Here is a 19,440-nt window from a genome sequence, read left to right as displayed (position 1 = left end):
TCTGTGGGGTTGTTTTTCACAAAGCTGGTTTTAAAGTGAGCTGGCAAGCAGAAGCCACCCGTCTTTGTACAGAGACCACTGATCTGAGAAGTAGCAGCGAGCAGCATCCAGTGCTGTGACTTTTTAAGAAATCTCAATGAACTATTTGTAAAGAATGCACTGATCCTGCCTGCAAGCCTTTTGCACGGCAAAGACATCGATCAGTGTTTAGTGAAGATCGCATTTTATATGTGATCTTGACTTTTTTTTGTCTTACATTATATTTTTTTATAGATTTTGTTATAATCATGGTGCTGGGGAAGGTTAAGAGTTTGACAATAAGCTTTGACTGTCTTAATGACAGTAATGTCCCTGTATATTCTAGTGGGGATACAGTCTCAGGAAGAGTGAATTTAGAAGTTACTGGGGAAATCAGAGTAAAATCTCTCAAAATTCATGCAAGAGGACATGCGAAAGTACGCTGGACTGAATCTAGAAATGCTGGATCCAACACTGCCTATACACAGAATTACACTGAAGAAGTAGAATATTTCAACCATAAAGACATCTTAATTGGGCATGAAAGAGGTAAGTTTTTTTTTTTGCATTATTCAGAAGTCATAAAGGAATATGGATTTTCTTTAACTTCCCTCTTATTTTTTATGAATTGATGCAATTTAACTCTTGGCTTTTGCAGGTTAAAATCTGAACATTTGTTGTAGAAAATATTTTTGCAGACTTGAAAATTTGAATTTTTTTTGACATTTATCGAGTGTTAAGTAGCAATGCATTCGAGCCATCTGCAAACTGACTGGTATAGCACTTTGCTAACTACCTCTCACACCTTTATCAGCCTCTTGCAATACGCACTTGCAATTCATATGTGCCTTATTTCTAATAGCTCTTTCCATCAGATTTAGTCATTCTAATAATATGGTTTCCAAACGCATTGCTAGAAACTGGAGTCAAATATCAATTGTTTCTTTTTTTTTTTTTTACTTTGCAACCTTGGTTCTACAAAATGAGTTGCAATAAAAGCATGGAGTAGCATCTTTTAATGAACGCTTAGAGGTGCATTTTAGATTATAACATCGACATGCAATGATTTCAGAATTAATCGTTGTTCCTTGATAAAAGGTTTCCCGTGGCTTATTTTGACATATGCTATCAAACACCCCACGTGTTATTTTTTTCTCTTCTTTCCAATTCAGTTCAAAATTTACATCAAGCTACCTTTTTTTCTTTTCTTAAAAAAAAATGGGGGAAAAAAGACTGTATCATCATGGCAGGTTTAAAATTTGACCAAGAGGCCATTTGGGGTCAATTCTTTTCTTTTGAGAGCATCATTCCTAACTTTGGAACATACATTGAATGAAACCGGTGCCAGTCAAAAGGAAATGTAAAGGACTTCTCGCCCTCGCTCTGATTTTGGTTAAAAAAGGAAGATAAAAGACTGTCAAAGGGGGAAGGGGTCCTGAGATTGCTAATCTATTGTTTGAATGGATACATTGTGGAAATATATCAGACTCTAAGCTTGTTTTTCTAAGTTTCCACCCTTTGTTAGAAGCGGTTCAATCCTGTTTCGGACCAGTACTGGGGGGGGTGAGGAGGGGCGCCTGTTCTGCTCTCAGCAGATTGGTTACACGCGTCAGGTGGTGGCGATGACTTAATTCCTAGCACCAGAAGACTATAATGTTAAAACTGGTTATGTAATTCTTGGTCCTTCTCCTTTTTAATGCAGTATTTAGTTCAGACATTGACGATTTTGCAGATAAAATAAATAATTTGAGACATTTTGCCTTTTTTCCCCTCTTTTAAATATATATTCCTAGCCATTTCAAGTCTCAGTCAAATGTAGGAATAAATGAAAGATGATATAACTTCCATCTATGATGCAGCATGTCAGGGTGTTAAGGGAAAACTGAAATTTCCATATAAGAATAAAACATCTATTTGCCCATGATTTGCATCCATTAATTGTTAAGGCCCTCAAACATTAAACCAAACCAAAGAGAGCAAATGCCTAATCACATTGCTGGTGCTTATTGAAAAGCAGCCACCAGAGTTTGCAACTAACAGCTATCTAGTCTTTTTTTTTTTTTTGGTGGTGGGCGGGGGGAAGAGGGTAAATTATTAAGTAGATATAAAAGATATGATGTAGTTAAGGGAGCCTCGCAATAGTTGGGGGTAGGGAAGAATGTGGGGGGGGAATAGAAAGCAGAATATATTTTAATTTGTGTCTGCCATATTTCATTAACAAGAACCTGCTATCACCCACACCCACCCACTCACCACCCCCTGTCCAGCCAAACGCGGACGGACCTTAACCTGGAATAGTTTCAATGACTTAGACCAGGGACCTCTCAAACTAGCCTGGTAACTGAGGCCACGCCCCGTGCCGGCAGCGATAGGCGGAGTTTGGTTTGTTAGCCTGTTGCTAAGGCGATGCCAGCTGCTGATTGGATTGGGTGCCTGTGCCGGTGGGGAGAGGGAATTAAGGCAGGGAGGGGGCGAAGCTTGAGGATTCCAGTTCCTGGATTCCGGCGCGCGCCGGTAAAAGGTTCCTCCTGGGCAGTCCGTCAATCAGACTGTCTGCGGTCCTCATCCATGTCCTTGTGCAGTCACACGTAGTCCTTTCCGGACCCCGCTATGCTGCGTTGCCCTCTTTCCCCTTGCATTAACCCCCCCCCCCCTTTGTTGCCCCCCCCCCCCTTAACTAATTAGGCTTTCGTGGAATGAAAATGCTAATTTCTCTACCCCCCCCCTTCCCCCATGGCGTTGAGGATACCGGGATTGTCCTGGACCCTCCCGCTTATAACTGGAAATAACCGGACTAGGCAGGTTTGGGGGGAAATCCTTCCCTCTGCAGAGGCGTAGAGGAAGGTCCAAAAGAGTGTCAATTTTGTTGAAAAGGAAGGGTGTTTCCCACCCACCTTGCCATTTGATAACAAAGCGCGTTACCTTGCTATGACCCAAGAGACAGGATAGCCAGGACCCAAGATGGCAAATCGCTGGGGGTGGGGGGACAAACCATGCTGAAGTATTACATTTTAATTACACCAGGGTTTCGTATATGTATGTGTGTGTGCACTCATACCTTCCCTACCCAAGGGAGCCTTTGCATTTCGTTTTGGGTTGCATCATTATATTTTGTCTTGATGACCCCCCCCCACCCCCTACCCTTTTTGTTTCCGCTTTGTTCCAGTTTCCAAAGCCGGTAACAACTAGCACCTAAAGGTGTCTGGGCCAAACGTAGGCAAAACCTCTTGGGCACACTGGCCTGAGTGTGCAAAACCGGAAGCTTAAGAGGAGATGGTGTCTTTGCACACGCCGCCCCCTCCCTTCCCCACCCCCACCCCGGCTCCTCCACCCCTCCCCTTCTTGGGTCTATCTAGCAGGCTAGGTTGCGCGTGAGCGAATGCGCTAGAGTGTAATGTATACTGTATGTATATTGGAGGCTGGCTGGCTGGCTGGGGCTCAGCTCGCGCCGGTTTAGGCCGGTCCTCTCCTGCTTGAGTCTAGTCTTTGATTGACAGCTCAGCACTTGTTTACCACTGGGCTCGGGCTCAGGCTGCTGCTGCTGCTGCTGCCGCCCCTGCCTCCGCTGCTGCCGCTGTGCCGAGCCTCCCTAAGACTGCTGAGCTGGCACAAAAAGCGAGCAGCAAGAGATGGAAGGTGGGGGGGGGAGGTCTTGGGGCTGCTGGAGGGCCAGAGATGTAGAAATGGCCATTTTAGCAAGCCATGGAGCTGCAATGAAATCATCATTGGGGTGAAATGGATAAACCACGATGATTCTTTCATTTTGTGTGAAAAGTGCAAAGCTGGAGGGGGGTAGAATTTTTTTTAACCTTACCTTAGATATAATGGAAGAATAAGAACCAATCGTTTGTGTATGGGTTCTTAAAATAGTTGAGGGGGAGAAAATAAGTTTATTTAGGGGAATGTAGTAATAACTAGGGTCGCAGCGCTAGAATTACAGGCTTTTGAAAGAAAAGTGGCCCTTATGGCCATCACCCAGTATAAAGTAGGGAGAACACTTGGACCAAAGACTGAATCCCCTCCATTTTGGGTGAAAGGCTGCCCTACAGTGTATTAGTAATAAGACAATATGGATCGGATGAAAGGAAAGGCCTGTTTAGCTTGTCTGAAAGTTACAAACACCTCCCTGGGTTTCATCTTTCCAAAGGGTGGGACTCTATATACTAGACCCTTCACATTAAACAATAGTAGTTGTTTTGGAATAAGTTGCCTCCTCCTCAAACTCCATAACTTGATATTGTCAGATAGCATGGAAAGTGTTTGCTGCTGTTAGAAATAAGGAAGAAAACTATACAGACTGAATGATTTTTTTAGTTCAGAAGTCACATTTTAAAGATGGGGGCAGGGAAGCACATAGAAATCCACTGTTTTAAAAGACGTGTATAAGTTTTTCAGTAATTTGAAATAGAGAAGTTTATATTCACATACATACTGCAAAAAGAGGCAAACCAATAAGTGCCCAGGTTAAGAACTTAATTTTTTCTTAAAATAGATCCTTAATATGGCAAATTAAAAGACTTTGGGGGAGGGGAGAATTAAATTAAAATTTTGCCTTATTGAATAAGTGGACACTTCTTTATAATTTATAACAACATACTTAATACTTAAAGACAGAATGGCATTTTTTTTTTATAGATGATGACAATTCAGAAGAAGGCCTCCACACTATTCATTCAGGAAGGCATGAATATGCATTCAGCTTTGAGCTTCCACAGACGTAAGTATTACATATAATCCACATTTCACCAAATAGTCAAAAGCATTTTTTTAAAGTTTAAAAAATTCTCAATAATCTACATTTTTACATTTATAGTTGCAAAAAATACAACACACACCAAACAAAAAAAAAAAAACCCTTTTCATTACTGAGGAAATATACTAAAACCTGATATAGGAAAACAGCCCATTAAACTTAAGAGGCTATTTTTTCTTTCCAATGATAAAATCATGGAAATAAAATATGAATTCCTAGTACCTGCCAAAGGGTTACAGTGCTTGAATATGAAATACAATATTTCGTTTATTTTAGGAGAATAAGACTAGGGTGGAATAGGGCCCAGCTTGCTGCTAGTATAGTAGACGTTTGACCTATTGCCTGATGACTGAGCATTAGTGAAATACTTAGACTTCTTCTCTGAAGTCTTATATGGCTCTATGAAGGTATGTAAGTCAAATTTATAAGCTTTATCACAATGAAAGGAAAGCCTTGGGAGAAAATTAAATGGGACAAAATGGAAATGTAAAGAAAATGATGACTGCACAAAAAAATCAAGATGAAACAGTTAAGTAGAAGGACTAAGGGTGAGGTGGGAGTAGAGGACATTCACATCCCAGTCAGTAAGAGGGTAGAAAATAATTAGTAATAAAAATGTACATAGAAAAATAAATTCATATTTGCATATGAATTTTAATCTTGTTTTCTTATTAACAGAAAGAAGAATATTGAGGGATGTGAAGGAATTTTATAATTTTTCGACTTAATGGAAAAGGAGTATGCATTTCACAGATATTGCAAAATGGCACTTTTACTGATTGTCCTAGAATAAACTTATCTTATATAAAAGTTAATCAGGTGCCCATAATATTTAACTCCTATCTCTGCATACTGAAATTTAATATTTGAATTGCTACATGTAAAGAGAATTTATAAAAGAAAATAATTGAGAATGTTTTTTAACCTCAGATTGAGCAAAGTGCATCTCTTTAAAGAGAAGAACAAAATTTAAGTATGATTAGTAATATAGACCAAATAAGTTTAGTTAATAGACTTAATTAAAACCAATGATCATATAAATTATTTATAATAAGCTAAAATTAACTTTAGAATATCATTGCAAAGATTTGAGTTTAGAAACATTGTTTTGTAATTTGTATTTTACATAAATTAACATAAAACAATTTAATTGATTAAATGTTCTTAGAAGAATAAAAATTAAGGGAAAAAATCTAATATAGCATTGAAAAAAGATAAAGTGCAGCTAGGTTAGGAATTGGGTGAGGAGAAAACAGACAATTATGTGAACTTTTGGTTATCTAAATAGTTTGATAGAAATAAAATAGAGAATTCAAAGATAGAACTGTTCAAAATAATAGATATATACACATATATGTATATATTCTTATATGGTTCTAAGATGCAGAAATTAAGGCGAGAAATCAGCAATTGAGATTTTAAGTAATCATTGGAAAGTGTTTTTATTGGGGGGGGGAGCAGGGTGGAGAATCTAACTAGGTTATATAATGATCAGACAGACATTGAAGAAAAAAATTACCCCAAACAGGTTTACAACATTGAATATGTAATCTATTATCGCTTAACTAATAACCACAAGGGGTCATAACCCTTGGCTAATGAAGTTTAGCATTCAAAACAGTTGGACTAAATGTCTTTATATTAGTTGGCTAACAGAATAAACCACAATAAAAGAATAGGTGGCTATCTACTAAAAGCCATTTTCAAGGAAATTACTATTTATTTAGAATTGCTTATTCTCCACTTTCATAACTTTGCACATAATAAAAGTAGCCTCTTACATGTTTAAAAGAACTGTATTCTTATGGCATGTTTTAGAAAAATCCCTGTAATTACAGTAAAATATTCATATCTACTATTGGATAACAGGAATTTTTTTTTTACCCCCCCCCCCCCCCAAAAAAAAAAAAGAAAAAGATTGTTCCCTCTGGTATTCTTGCCAGAAAATAATGTTTCATGTATCATGATGCATAAACAATACAGCACAATCAATATATTTATACTTATGCTCTGACCAAATGTATAATTATTAGAAAGAGAAATAAAAATAATATATTTTGACCTTTGTGTTCTGCACAGACCACTTGCTACCTCATTCGAAGGCCGACATGGTAGTGTGCGCTATTGGGTGAAAGCCGAATTGCACAGGCCTTGGCTTCTACCAGTAAAATTAAAGAAGGAATTTACAGTCTTTGAACATATAGATATCAACACTCCTTCATTACTGGTAAGAATGGACTGAATTCTTCATTCTTGGTTTTTGGCATACAAATACTAAAGGAAAATCACCTAAACTACAAAATCTTTATTATATAATCAATATATTTAGAAAACCAATGCTGTGAATATTAATGACATATTATTAGAGCACCAAAATTCAGAAATGATAAGCATATTCTTTGTGTGCTCTTGGTTGTGTTTTTTTACTCATTTTAAAAGAAATGGGCAACCAGCACTTCTGTATGAAATATGTCATTCCAGAGGGAAAAACAAACAAAAAACAAACCTTTGAACTGTTTCCTGACCAGTTATTTTATTGGCAGAGGAAAAGGGTTTCTTATAAAGAGACCGAAAACTTAAAAGAACCAATTTTAAGAAATCGTACTGCATTGCATTATTATTGCTATATAAGGATAGTTATTAATGGAGAAATCATTAGTCTCATAAAGCAGTTTTTAATTCCTTATAAAAAGTAAGCATCTTAATGAAATGTTTTCTATGAGACCTAAATTTCAATTTGACTTCAAAGCCTTTATTTGATTTACCAAAAATGTTTCATTAAAGAATATATTTTATCACAACACAGAGTTGTATTTTCTATTTTAATATGTAGATTGAAATGAAAAAGGAAATTCTCAGAAAGAGAAGAATCTGTGTTTGAGAATATAACCAAATTATTTTCTTTAAAAAGAAAATTTAAATGGACTGTGGAAAGGGTTTTTTTTTTAATTTCTAACTATACATAGAGATGCCAAAATCATGTATAGATTACATGATCTTAATAAATCATCTACCTTAATTTTTAATTTATTGGTATTGCCTCAATGGAAAAGAATCGTCACAATGAAGAATAATGGAAAAAATATGTTTCTAGGTAATGAAAAATACCACTTTATGATTTTTTTAAAGCCTATTCTTTGTCATATTCTAAACAGTGTGCTGTCAAACCAACCTCTAAGTGTTTCTCTTTTTTATTTCTTACAGTCACCCCAAGCAGGCACAAAAGAAAAGACTCTGTGTTGCTGGTTCTGTACCTCAGGCCCAATATCCTTAAGTGCCAAAATTGAAAGGAAGGGCTACACCCCAGGTATGTTTTCAGGAATTAACCCATGAAAGAACATTTTCTCTATATTGTTTTTGTGGTATACAGTTTCGATGATTGTAAACCAGCTGAAAACCTAATTCTGTTCAGTAGAATAGCATACATTATGCTTATCAAATTTTCCATCAAAAATATAATCTCTGCAGATAATCTTATTGACTAGACACTTAATAACTGTGTGAGACTTGGGGCAAGGCACTTTTAACGTCTTTGGTCTCAGTGTCCTCATTTGTAAGATGCGAATAATATTAGCACCTATTCCCAGAGTTATTGTGAAGATCGGGTGAGATAAACATGTAAAGCTCTTTGCAAAACTTAGAGGACTACATGAATATTATTGGTTCATATTTGTTAGTGCTAAAATTTGCCACTCTGGGGACAATTTTCTCATTTTGTGAAATGTCTCTTATACTTTTAGTATTTGTCAGAGAAATGAGTAAATATTTTTTTTTTCTCAGCTGTCTTATCACTAATCATCCTTGGGTTTTTGTGGATTTTTTAAAATTTGTTTGCATTTATTTTAGGTGAATCAATTCAGATATTTGCTGAAATTGAGAACTGCTCTTCTCGAATGGTGGTGCCAAAGGCAGCCATTTACCAAACACAGGCCTTCTATGCCAAAGGGAAAATGAAGGAAGTCAAACAACTTGTGGCCAATTTGCGAGGGGAGTCCTTGTCATCTGGGAAGACAGAGACCTGGAATGGAAGGCTGCTGAAAATCCCACCGGTGTCCCCCTCTATTTTGGACTGTAGTATAATCCGGGTGGAATATTCACTCATGGTACGCACAGATGCACAGATTTCAGACTATTATTAGCCTTTTTTTTTTTAAAGAGACCACAGTTTGACTTTTAAATTTTGTTCTGTGAGGCCTATGAACTTCACATTTTAAATGCCTTATTGTATTATAATGATTCACAGAGCAGCAGGCTGCTAAAGCATAGATAAGGATCTGTGCAGGTCATATGTTGATGTAGAAATCCACAGATTAAATTATATTGCATTGTATTTTTATTTATTTTGTTAAATATTTTCCAGTTATATTTTAATCTCATTCTGCAAAGGGTAAATGTAACCTGAGTTTAACAGCAGTGATGTAGTAGATGACTACAGAGAAAATTTTATCTATAATAAAAATTAGATACCAGTGTTAAGTAAGCATGCAACATCTGAACATCCCTAAAGGGTGCACCTGCCTTTGTCTTTCACCTCTCAGGTCTATGTGGATATTCCTGGAGCCATGGACTTATTTCTTAATTTGCCACTTGTCATCGGTACTATTCCTCTGCATCCATTTGGTAGCAGGACGTCCAGCGTCAGCAGCCAGTGTAGCATAAATATGAACTGGCTTGGTCTATCCTTGCCTGAAAGACCTGAAGGTAATTTGCTAATACATTTCTAAGCTCTTGATTGAGCAACCTGTTTTCTCTAGGATAGGACTATCTATTTGGTGGTATAGTAGAAAAGAAGAGACCAGACTAAGAAATGGTGGATCTGGGTTTGTTCAACCCTGGCTTTGCCCCTTACTAGATGTGTATCTCCCAAGTAGCTATGTAGCATTGTGGATAGAGTCCTGGGTCCGGAGTCAGGAAGACCTAAGTTCAAAAACAGCCTCAGATACTTAGCAGCTATGACCTTGGGCAAGTCACAGCCTCTGTTTGCCTCAGTTTCCTCAACTGTAAAATGGGGCTAATGGCACTTATTTCCCAGGATTGTTGTGAGGCTCCAGTGAGGTAATACTTAGCACAGTATATAGTAGGCATTATATAAATGCTAAGTACTATCATGTTTGTTATTATTCTGTCACAACTGACTCAGGCCTCTGTTTCCTAGTGTGTAAAAATAAAACTTGCACAACCCTATTTCACAAGATAGTCAGGAGGAAAGTACTTTGTAAATCTTTTGAGTTAATAGTTTTCTATTCCTCATAAAGTGCAGATCTTTCCCAAGCATTTCAATTTAAAATGATGCTTTTTTTTATAATGAAACTTTTTGTTAGCAATTAGTCTTTAACTTTTTAGCCCTCAGCTCTTTTACTTACCTAGTTTATCCCCCAGTTGTCCTTTTAACATCTATACTATCTGTAATACTTTGTATTTTGACATGCATAAGAACTTGCTGTTCGAATTGCGTGTATCTTTATCCTTTAGCACCACCCAGCTATGCCGAAGTTGTCACAGAGGAACAGAGGCAGAACCATCTCACGCCCATGAGTGCCTATGATGATTTTGAGCGGGCTCTCCAAGGACCACTGTTTGCATACATTCAGGAGTTCCGGTTTCTGCCACCACCTCTCTATTCAGAGGTAAGCTTGAACATCTGGCTTCCTTTCTCCTGGGTCATGAAAACTGCTGACCAAGTGCCTTCAACTCTTCTCTATACTAGAGGAGATACAAATGACCCCACAAGCAGCAGATAACACGAAAGTATTTTCTTTGGGGCTTGAGAATGAAATAGAATTATTCTACAAGAAATGCAACCTACCTGATAACATTCCTCTTGGACTAATACTGTAATTCATTTTCCTGAGTGCACACACAAGCTGAAAAAAGCACTGCCTTTATCAACCCAATATCATATTCTGTTAAACCAAGATAAATTCCAAGTGACGTAGATGTAAAAGGTGACATCATAAACAGATTAGAGAGACAAGGAAGAAATTGTTCTGCAGATGGCTCTATGGATGGGGAAACAGTTCTTGACCGAACAAAAGATAAAAGAGGCCCACAAAAAGACAAAATGGACAATTTTAATTATTACATGAAATTCAAAAAACTTTTTTACAGGCAAAATCCATGCACCTGAAATTAGAAGGGAAATGAGACAATTTGGGGAGAAAAAATCTTTGCAGGAAGTTGAATTTTAAGTGTAAATAAATATTTAATATGTATTTTAAGTAATATAATAATAGAATTATATATACACACATACGCCATTCTTCAATTGACAAGTGGTCAAAGGAAACAAACTAGTTTTTTCTAAGGAAAAAAATCCAGGTATTCTAATGGCATTGTATTATTTTAATGACATTGGATTATCAACTTTTTTTTTAATCAACTTTTTTCTCCTTTTGTTTTTAAAATGCCAGTTCTTGGTGTTGTCAGTCTCATGTTAAAAAAAAATGCTGGCATTTAAAATAATTCGCTGTTTATTCTGGCTGAAATGCCAGTAATTTAAGTGTTGATAGAATGAGAGCTCATCTTGAGGACTTCAAAGATTTTTTTCCCTGAATCCTTAAAAGCCACTAATATTTAGAGCCCTTTCACCACTCGATTTATGATTTTACTGACCAATTGTCTATGGTTTTTAAATAAACTAAGTTGATTGTCCCTATCTTCTATTGTTAAAAAGTTAATATGAGGTCTGCCCTGTTGTTTCTGATAGTTTTGGACATATTCCTTCAAACACTCTATAATCAGGTCAGATTTTGGTTGGGTATTTATTAGCTCTGTGTCTGTCTTTTCATCTCTTCCTGTTGGATTTAACTCCTGCCTAGCAAGAGTACCAGGAACTTTTTTACAGTTACCACAATCTATGTAAAATCAGTTTTCAGTGAATTTTTTTTGTAGGATCAGTAACAGCTTTGTCTTTGATGAATTCAAGAGCTGTAGTGATACTTTTTACATGACTTAGGAATGACCTCATAACACAGGTTTTGGAGAAAGGTTTTGTTTTCTCCTCTATTTCGCCCCTTTGGAATAGCATGTTTAAAATGTCTAAGAATATTAAGACCATTTGTAACACAAAAGAATATGATCTCTAAAGTTAGAGTTGCTGCCACTTTTATTCTTTTGTTAAGGCATGGTCACATAGGAGGGAAATAGCCTGATTCATTTTATCTTCAGTATCTTGATTGTTTTCCAACCTTTTGTGATTGTCCCCAGTTGAAATGAAATTGCACAGTACTTGACCATGAAGACCATTAGTAAAAGAAATGACTAGTTGTGTGCTCTCCCTTCTGCCATCTGCATACACAGATTTGCTTAGTTTGGAGATTATTACTGCGCCCCCTGACAATCTCCCAGGGCATTGCTTATACAAATGCAGTCTTCCTAATGTCTTGAGAGTTACACCAGTTTTTAAAGCAAAACACTCATGTGACCTTTTTAGCAAATGAGATAACGTCTATGAAAATGTTCTGACTGTTTCCTATATTCTTAATTTCTGTATATGATAGACTAAAGCTTAATGTTGGGAAGAAATTTCTTTCTTTTTCTTTTTTTAAAGACAGTACTCTATACTAGAAACTTTAGGTGTGTCTTCCCAAATACATCATTGCCATGCTTGATATAACACAGGTATTTTCAAAATAGCTTAGTGTTCCTTTTCTTTGTTTTTAGATCGATCCCAATCCAGATCAGCACACAGATGACAGACCATCTTGCCCCTCTCGCTGAAGGAAAGCTTGATTGAAATAAGTTGACCTTGGTCCGGAACTGTACCTCTCTGCCCTGCTGTGGATAGAGAAAGAATCCTGGAGACACGTTTTCAGAGGAAGTGGTATTACTCTTGCCCAGAAAATGGCAAATACATGAAACCACCAGTGATCATGCTTCTGAAGCCTTATAGCAACATCACAGGACTGCTCCCACATGCTTGAAGACGTGAGCTTTTTCCCCCTTAAACTGGCACATACACGGGGCAGCCTTATTCTAGCCTCTAGCCTATGATCGTACGTGTCAAGATACCACGTTGTAAAAGAGGGAAAATTTCCTTCTTTTGATTTGAAAATTTGCACATGCTCAATGCTTACATTGTGCGGTTCAGTGTCACTACAGCTTTTTTTTTTTTTCATTTATGCCAGACTCTTGATGCTCTTTTAAAACTTGCTTGTGATCAGCACAACAAGGAGCAAAAAGAAAGCTTTGAAAAAAACTTTATTATGACAAATGCACTGACTTTTTTTTTTTAATTTAATGTAGCCTGGACTTTACCTGTGTAGCACATGCTCAGAATTGTCCTCCTAGGCTGACCATGTATCACCTCTTCAGCTTGGATCCAATTGTGGATTTATTTACAAACATCAAATGCCTTCAAGCCAATCCTTTTTGCTGTATGTTTTGCAGCCTACTGTAGTAGATAAGCAAACACCAATGTAGGGAGAAAAAAAAAGATGAGAAAACTCATGAGACTGTCAAGATTGTATAAACCTTGATTTATTTTAAGAATGTGTTGCCTTTCTACTATTACAGCAAAGCAGCATTTTGTTACAGACTGCCTAAAATCACTTAATCTCAGGTGAACGCATCACTTGCCAAACCGTTGGAATGCTATTTGTGTTTTATTGCACTGTTGAATTTTTGTTGTTAGTTTTTTTTTGTTTCTTTTGTTGTTGTTTTGTTTATTTGGTTGCTTTTGGGGGAGGGAGATTTGGAAAAGGGACATACACAAAAGTTAAAAACCCACCCACATTCCCTTTTTATCATGATACATGGAAGAAGAAATTAGCAAGAGCTGAAAATGGAATAATAAAGGCAGTATCAGCAGGCACCAACCCAGGGTTAAGTAAGGGCTATTGCTCTTGAGAAATGTCTTTTACCATCCAAACAGTATGGAAGTATCTCAGCCACTAGGGATAGGAAGAGAAAGTAAATTTATTTTTATACATTGTAAGTGAATCACCAAAAAAATGCTTATACATTTTAAATCTTTGGTAGAAAGTATGTTTTAAAAATGGGAAGAAAATACTGTTATGCTAAAAGGGCTCGGTGTAAACAATTTGCTTTTTGGTCTGTTGAAGTTTAAAAGGGTGTTGAGGGTTTTGTTTTTTTTTTAATAGAAATTGATCAAAAAAGCAAACAAAAACCCACCCCAAATGGCCAGCACCAGAATACTAATTGCTGGCAGAATTGTCTCTTGTTGAAGGTATATTTCCATCAACTGAGGAACCTATACCAGCAATACGGTTTGTTTGGGTTTTTTAGAAGTCAGCTTTATGTTCAGACAAAAAAAGAAATGCAAAATTTGAAAGGATCTATAGAAAGGGAGCTTCCATCCTCTACAAACAAGGAACAGTGATCAAATCAGTAGCATAATTTATTGAATACAATTATGGTTAGCTCTCTTAATACATATACCAGCATTTGTAAAATCATTGATAACCCTACATTCTCAGAGTATATATCAACTTTCCATTTTAGAAAGAAGTTAATATTTTTTTCTACCAAAATTAACATTTTTTGATGAGTGAAGGGTGTGTTATAGCTATCCTGCCCTCTAACCCATGACTTAGCAAAGTGGCTATGAACCTTGGAAACTGGTATGGTGCTTGACCTGGTTAAATACTGTCTTAAAATTTCATACAAAAAACAAAATAGGCTTTTCCATAAGTGGCCTTTAAGAAAACATGGAAGATAATTCATGTTTGAAAAATGCTGACAGGGTGAAGAAAACCCAGCATAAAAATGAATCACGTTTTAAGTGATTCAGTTAAAGGGTTTTCCAGTAAGAAAATTAATACTGGATAACAAGGAAATGGGGGGTGAAATATTTTTTTATTCTTGTTAAATAATTTTGTGAATGTCCCCCCCCCAAAAAAAAAAACTGATGGATTATTTGGCATAAAGGGCATTTGGTGGTTTTTGTTTAGTTTTGTTGTGTTTTTTTTTTTGTTGGGGAGAGGGGTTGTCAGATGACCCCCTTTATTTTTTTCTTCCTCTTCTGTCTCACTAACTAGGGAACAATTACTATATGCATAGCATTGGAATACTTAACATGATGTAATCCTTAAGTTACACAGAGAGCAGGGATGACCAGTAGGAATTGGCGCCAGACCACATGAAGAAATGTGATCACTTTAAATTTTAAAAACTGTATCAGATAAAGTTTTTTTGTTTTTGTTTTTCCATGAAAGTATTTCTATACTCTGTTGTTTAGAGGCATTACTTTACTATATTATTTCCTAGGTATTGGTCAGTTCCTGACATAAAGCATTATATTCATAAATGTATTCCAGTGTTTGAGATTCCTGATTTTCCAATTAGGAAAGAGAAGTTAAATCCAAAATGTTAAAGAAACAAAGTGCAATATTAAATGTTTGCTTTATAGAATATATTCTATGGTCATTTGTACTTTTTTCCTTTTCCCTTTTTTTTATTTTGGTGCTGAACGTGTCCTTGTAGGCTCTGTTTTAAGAATACATGGGGAATGATAATTTTTCCTATTGCTCTTCCTTGTGGAAAATAAAGTTTTTGTTTTGGGTTTTTTTTTTGTAAAATTGTGTTTAGAGTTCTTCTTTGTAACCGTCTTAAGAAACAGTATTTCATTATTCACTAGTACTTGCAAAAGAAAGCTGCACCCTCCATGAAGTCTCTATCTCTACCTACCCATTTGCTAGGTTCACACTAGACACTAATCATCCTGATTAAAGTCATATTCGAACTAAAGAGAATATTCGAGTGTTACTTCACACTGGTTCATTTGAATAAAAACCTAAAACATTTCATTTAAACTGCTAGATTGTCCAAATTAGGATTTAGCCTTGCAAGTCAACCTTCCTTCTTAATTCTATTTTTTTTGCCATTCAGTACTTTGCATGAATTTAACTAGGGTTAGTTTTTACTTTCTGGATTTTATTCCTAATATCACAAGAGCATATGAATGAATGCTTACGTTGGTATTTGTGTAATTTTATTAAGATGCCCCTTTTACAGAAGAAACTCAGAGAATTTATGGTTTTTACAATGAATGGCCAAAAATGTTTTTGTTCAAGTGGAAAAATTAACCTTCTATAAAAAAACCTTTGGGTACATACTATTTAGTGGTAATGCAAATCCATGGACTAGGAATCCCTAGTTAAGGGTTGTTGTCTATATGTCCAATGGACATTTGTATCTAAATATGGAGTGGAAATAAGATTTTTTTCCCCTCAATTTATCTTTTTTTGTAGGTTTCAATAGTTTCTATGTAATTTTTTTCTAATTAATATTTCAGGGTTTTTTTTAATATTGGTGCTGATCAAAGGGACTGTTACATTATATGGATAACTTGCATGCTCTTAATTCCTTTGATGCTGAAAAGTTCTAGCATGCTGCACCAAATTTGTAACCAAAACCCTTTGTTGTCTTTATTCTAGCAACTAATAACAATACAAAAATAAGCCATGATGAGCAAAGAATGGTAGCATGGGGAAACGGAAAGAGTTGGGAGATTGTGGTCTTCTCTCTGGTACCATACAAATCACATCTTTTCTGAGCTTCAGTTTTGTCATCTGTAAAATGAAGTTAGACCAAATAGTAGATGCCTTCTATGATAAAAGTGAAACCCAATAAAAATTAGGATTACCCAATGGGTTATTTAATGAGATGAAAATTATTTCAATGATAAATCTTTAGTCATGAAAGGTATTTGATATACTTAGGAAAACCATTAAAATATACATTATTTTTCCTCCCTACTCGTGGAAATAGAACTCTAGAGTTTACATGTAAGCTTTATTGTATACTCCAAATGGCCTGAAGACAATGGCAAAAAATACATCTTGAATAACTCTAAAGCACTACTAAGTTGTTTGGGATCTCTTGTGATACTAAAAATAGAAAAATGTCTATTCACTAGTTTTATCAATATATTGACTTTAGATTCTTCCTGTTTTTCATTTGCAAAAATTGCAATTATTTTACAATTTACTTGTTGATCTGACCATGATCATAGGATTTCTAAGGTAGACTCTAAAAATTAATCTTCCTGAACCAACTCATTTAGGAGATGAGGAAATAGAGGACCAGAGAGATTAAATTATTTGTGCAGAGTAACACAGGTAGTTAACAGAATCTGAAGTTAGATTCTAAATCTGGTCTCCTGACTTCAAATCCAATCTTCCAACACCAACAGAAGACCAGGTTGTTGAGTATAGTAGTCTGAAGGTCACAGATGAGGATACAAATTGGCCCACATGTGAGTGCTGAACCTAAAACTACAGTCTCTTGAGTCTTGTGCTATAAACAAATGTGTATCTGATAGCTATATGGTATTCAGTGTGTGGAAAGTAATCGTGCCATTTTGAAACTCAAAAGAAAATTTATAGCCTACTATTTTTAGAGCTAGATCCTTGTAACTCCTGAAATAGTGGACAATTAATGCAAAGCCTGAATTTGTACTTCAACAACTCATGTTTCACATAAACTTCTAGTTGAACTATGTGCCTTTCAGGTTATTAATTTCATAATTGAAAAAGAGCCAGGGTAGAGCCAAAACTTTCAATATGTAGGACAATACCAAGTAACTTTTTTTTAACTTTAATAGGTCATAGATCTTAGATCTTAAAAAAAAAAATTACAAGGAAACAAAAATGAGGATAAGTGAGCTCAGAAAATGAAATAGATGGACTACATAATTAACACCCAGTGAACAGAGGAAAACAGGAATATGGATGAAAGAAAATCATTGCTTCTTAAATTGTAACCAATTAGTTCTATAAGGGAGAAAAAAAGTTCACAAGAGACAAACCAAATCTGCTCATCTTGATGTTTGTGGCACATATGATAATCACTTATTTTTAAAAATGCAAAACAGGGTGGCATGCTACTAGTTAAGAGTGATTTCATGGTTTTTAAAGTATTCAAATTTGGGGTTAGGTATAAAAAAAGGAATCAAAACTGATTACCAGGTCCCAAACCTATGAGTTTGGTAATATCTCCCACTCCTTATTCCACATGTTATTAAGCAATATGGCTGTATGGTTTGAAGAATAATTTTATTATGAGTGAATTTAATTCACCCATCATGTTTTACCTTGGCCAATTGTCTCACATACCATTAAATCGACATGGGACTGGGAAAAAGAGTAGGTAAGGAAAGATTGGTCATAAAATCATATATTTAGGGTCAAAAGGGGATCTTGAGGGCCAGTGAGTCCAAATTCTTTATTTTATAGATGAGGAAACAGACACTGAAAGATCAAGAAACTTGCCCAGAATCAAAACAACTAGTAAGTGTATGAGGTAGGATTTGAACCCAGATCTTGTTGACACTAAGTCCAAAATTTTCTCCATTACGAAACAACCTTATACATAGTGGGCTAATATTTGTCGTGTGAAATATTTGGAAGTCAAAGTATTTGCTATTTGGAGCCTAGATTCAGGTATAATAACTATTCTTCAAAAGATGGCCAAACATTATGTACATCAAGAAGCAATGAGTTTTTTTCAAGATGTATTTTTTTTTCCAAATTCATATTTTAAAATTAAAGGCAGTATAGTAGTGCTAAAGAGTACAGCAGATAGTGCTAAATTAAAGTCAGGAAGGGGAGACTAGGTGGTGCAGTGAATAGAGCACTGGCCCTGGAGTCAGGAGGACCTGAGTACAAATCTGGCCTCACATACTTAACACAAAAACTAGCTGTGTGACCTTGGGCAAGTCCCCAATTGCCCTCTCAAAAAAAAAGCAAAAAAAAAAAAGTCAGGAACACCTGGGTTCAAATTCGGCCTCAGAGAATTACTAGCAGTTTGACCCTAGACAAGTCTCTTAACAAGTAAGGCAATTCATTAAACTTTATCTATTGAGTCATAGGCAGGTTATGACCTGAATTAGTAGCAAGAGTTATCCTAAATGCCATACCACATGCCAATAAAACCACCTATTATTTGAGTATATTTTAAAAATAGTAGCAGAATCCAATGTGAGAAAATAAATATTAATGTGTTGAACTGGGAAAAAATAAGTTAAAACAGAACCAACTTCACTACTTTTAAACTCACCACTAATATACTATTTGCATCTGAAGGGAATGATTAATTAGTATTTTACACATGTAGAGTTCAGGGAAAGAACATGGAAGTTACTGTAGATTTGGGATTAGAGCATCAATTTATTTAATAGTCTATCTACTAGTTAAATAAAAGTTTTTTCCAGTTAAAGAAAGATGCCAAAGACAAATGTAATGTAATTTTAACCTTATAAGATGGTTGATTTCACTAACTCATAGATATTTCCAAATTTAGAGATATAATTGATAAGAAAATTCAAGGCATTATTATGGGATTTCTTCTAAAGAATATGAATTTTTCCCCAAAAGGCAAAAACAACTTGATATTTATTTTATTTATTTTTTGTCCATAGTAAACACTCAATAAATATTAGTCAGATAAATGAGTTAAACAATTTTAAATTCATGTTGTAACCAGCAAAAAAATTCAAAGCAAATCAACAAATACTTAGCAAACAGCTTTGTGCAAATGATAATGTTAAAATCTAAATTTTTTAAATGTAAACTTGGTGCCCAAAAGTCATATTCAGATACCGTAGTTACTAGGATGCTGGGGGTGGGGGAGTGGGAAGGAGATCAAATAAACAAGCAAACAATTTAGTATGCTGACCAATAGTCAACAAGGATACCCCTAGGATATCA

General features: G+C 35.6%; 1 protein-coding gene across 3 annotated transcripts; it reads left to right on the top strand.

The window, feature by feature from the left end:
• Positions 1–16: 16 nt before the first annotated feature.
• On the top strand, positions 17–15,309 carry ARRDC3 (arrestin domain containing 3). 3 transcript variants are annotated; one of them, XM_069085088.1, is made up of 8 exons: positions 19–567; positions 4,654–4,735; positions 6,851–6,998; positions 7,976–8,078; positions 8,618–8,874; positions 9,310–9,472; positions 10,244–10,398; positions 12,434–15,309. In XM_069085088.1, the coding sequence occupies exons 1-8, from the start codon at positions 288–290 to the stop codon at positions 12,488–12,490; spliced, it is 1,245 nt and encodes a 414-aa protein (XP_068941189.1). In that variant the 5' UTR covers positions 19–287; the 3' UTR covers positions 12,491–15,309. The 3 variants fall into 3 exon arrangements, with proteins under 3 accessions (XP_068941190.1, XP_068941189.1, XP_068941191.1); XM_069085089.1 differs by lacking the exon at positions 12,434–15,309 and having other exon boundaries at positions 17–567; positions 10,206–10,303; XM_069085090.1 differs by lacking the exon at positions 6,851–6,998 and having other exon boundaries at positions 510–567.
• Positions 15,310–19,440: the final 4,131 nt, after the last annotated feature.

The sequence above is a fragment of the Petaurus breviceps genome, unplaced genomic scaffold, assembly GCF_028583685.1.
Source record: "Petaurus breviceps papuanus isolate PSGF00001 unplaced genomic scaffold, PetGlider_PUasm1.0 175, whole genome shotgun sequence".
Lineage (NCBI taxonomy): Eukaryota > Metazoa > Chordata > Mammalia > Diprotodontia > Petauridae > Petaurus > Petaurus breviceps.
Note: the sequence above shows the minus strand (reverse complement) of the source record. Positions and strands in the feature narration are given on the sequence as shown.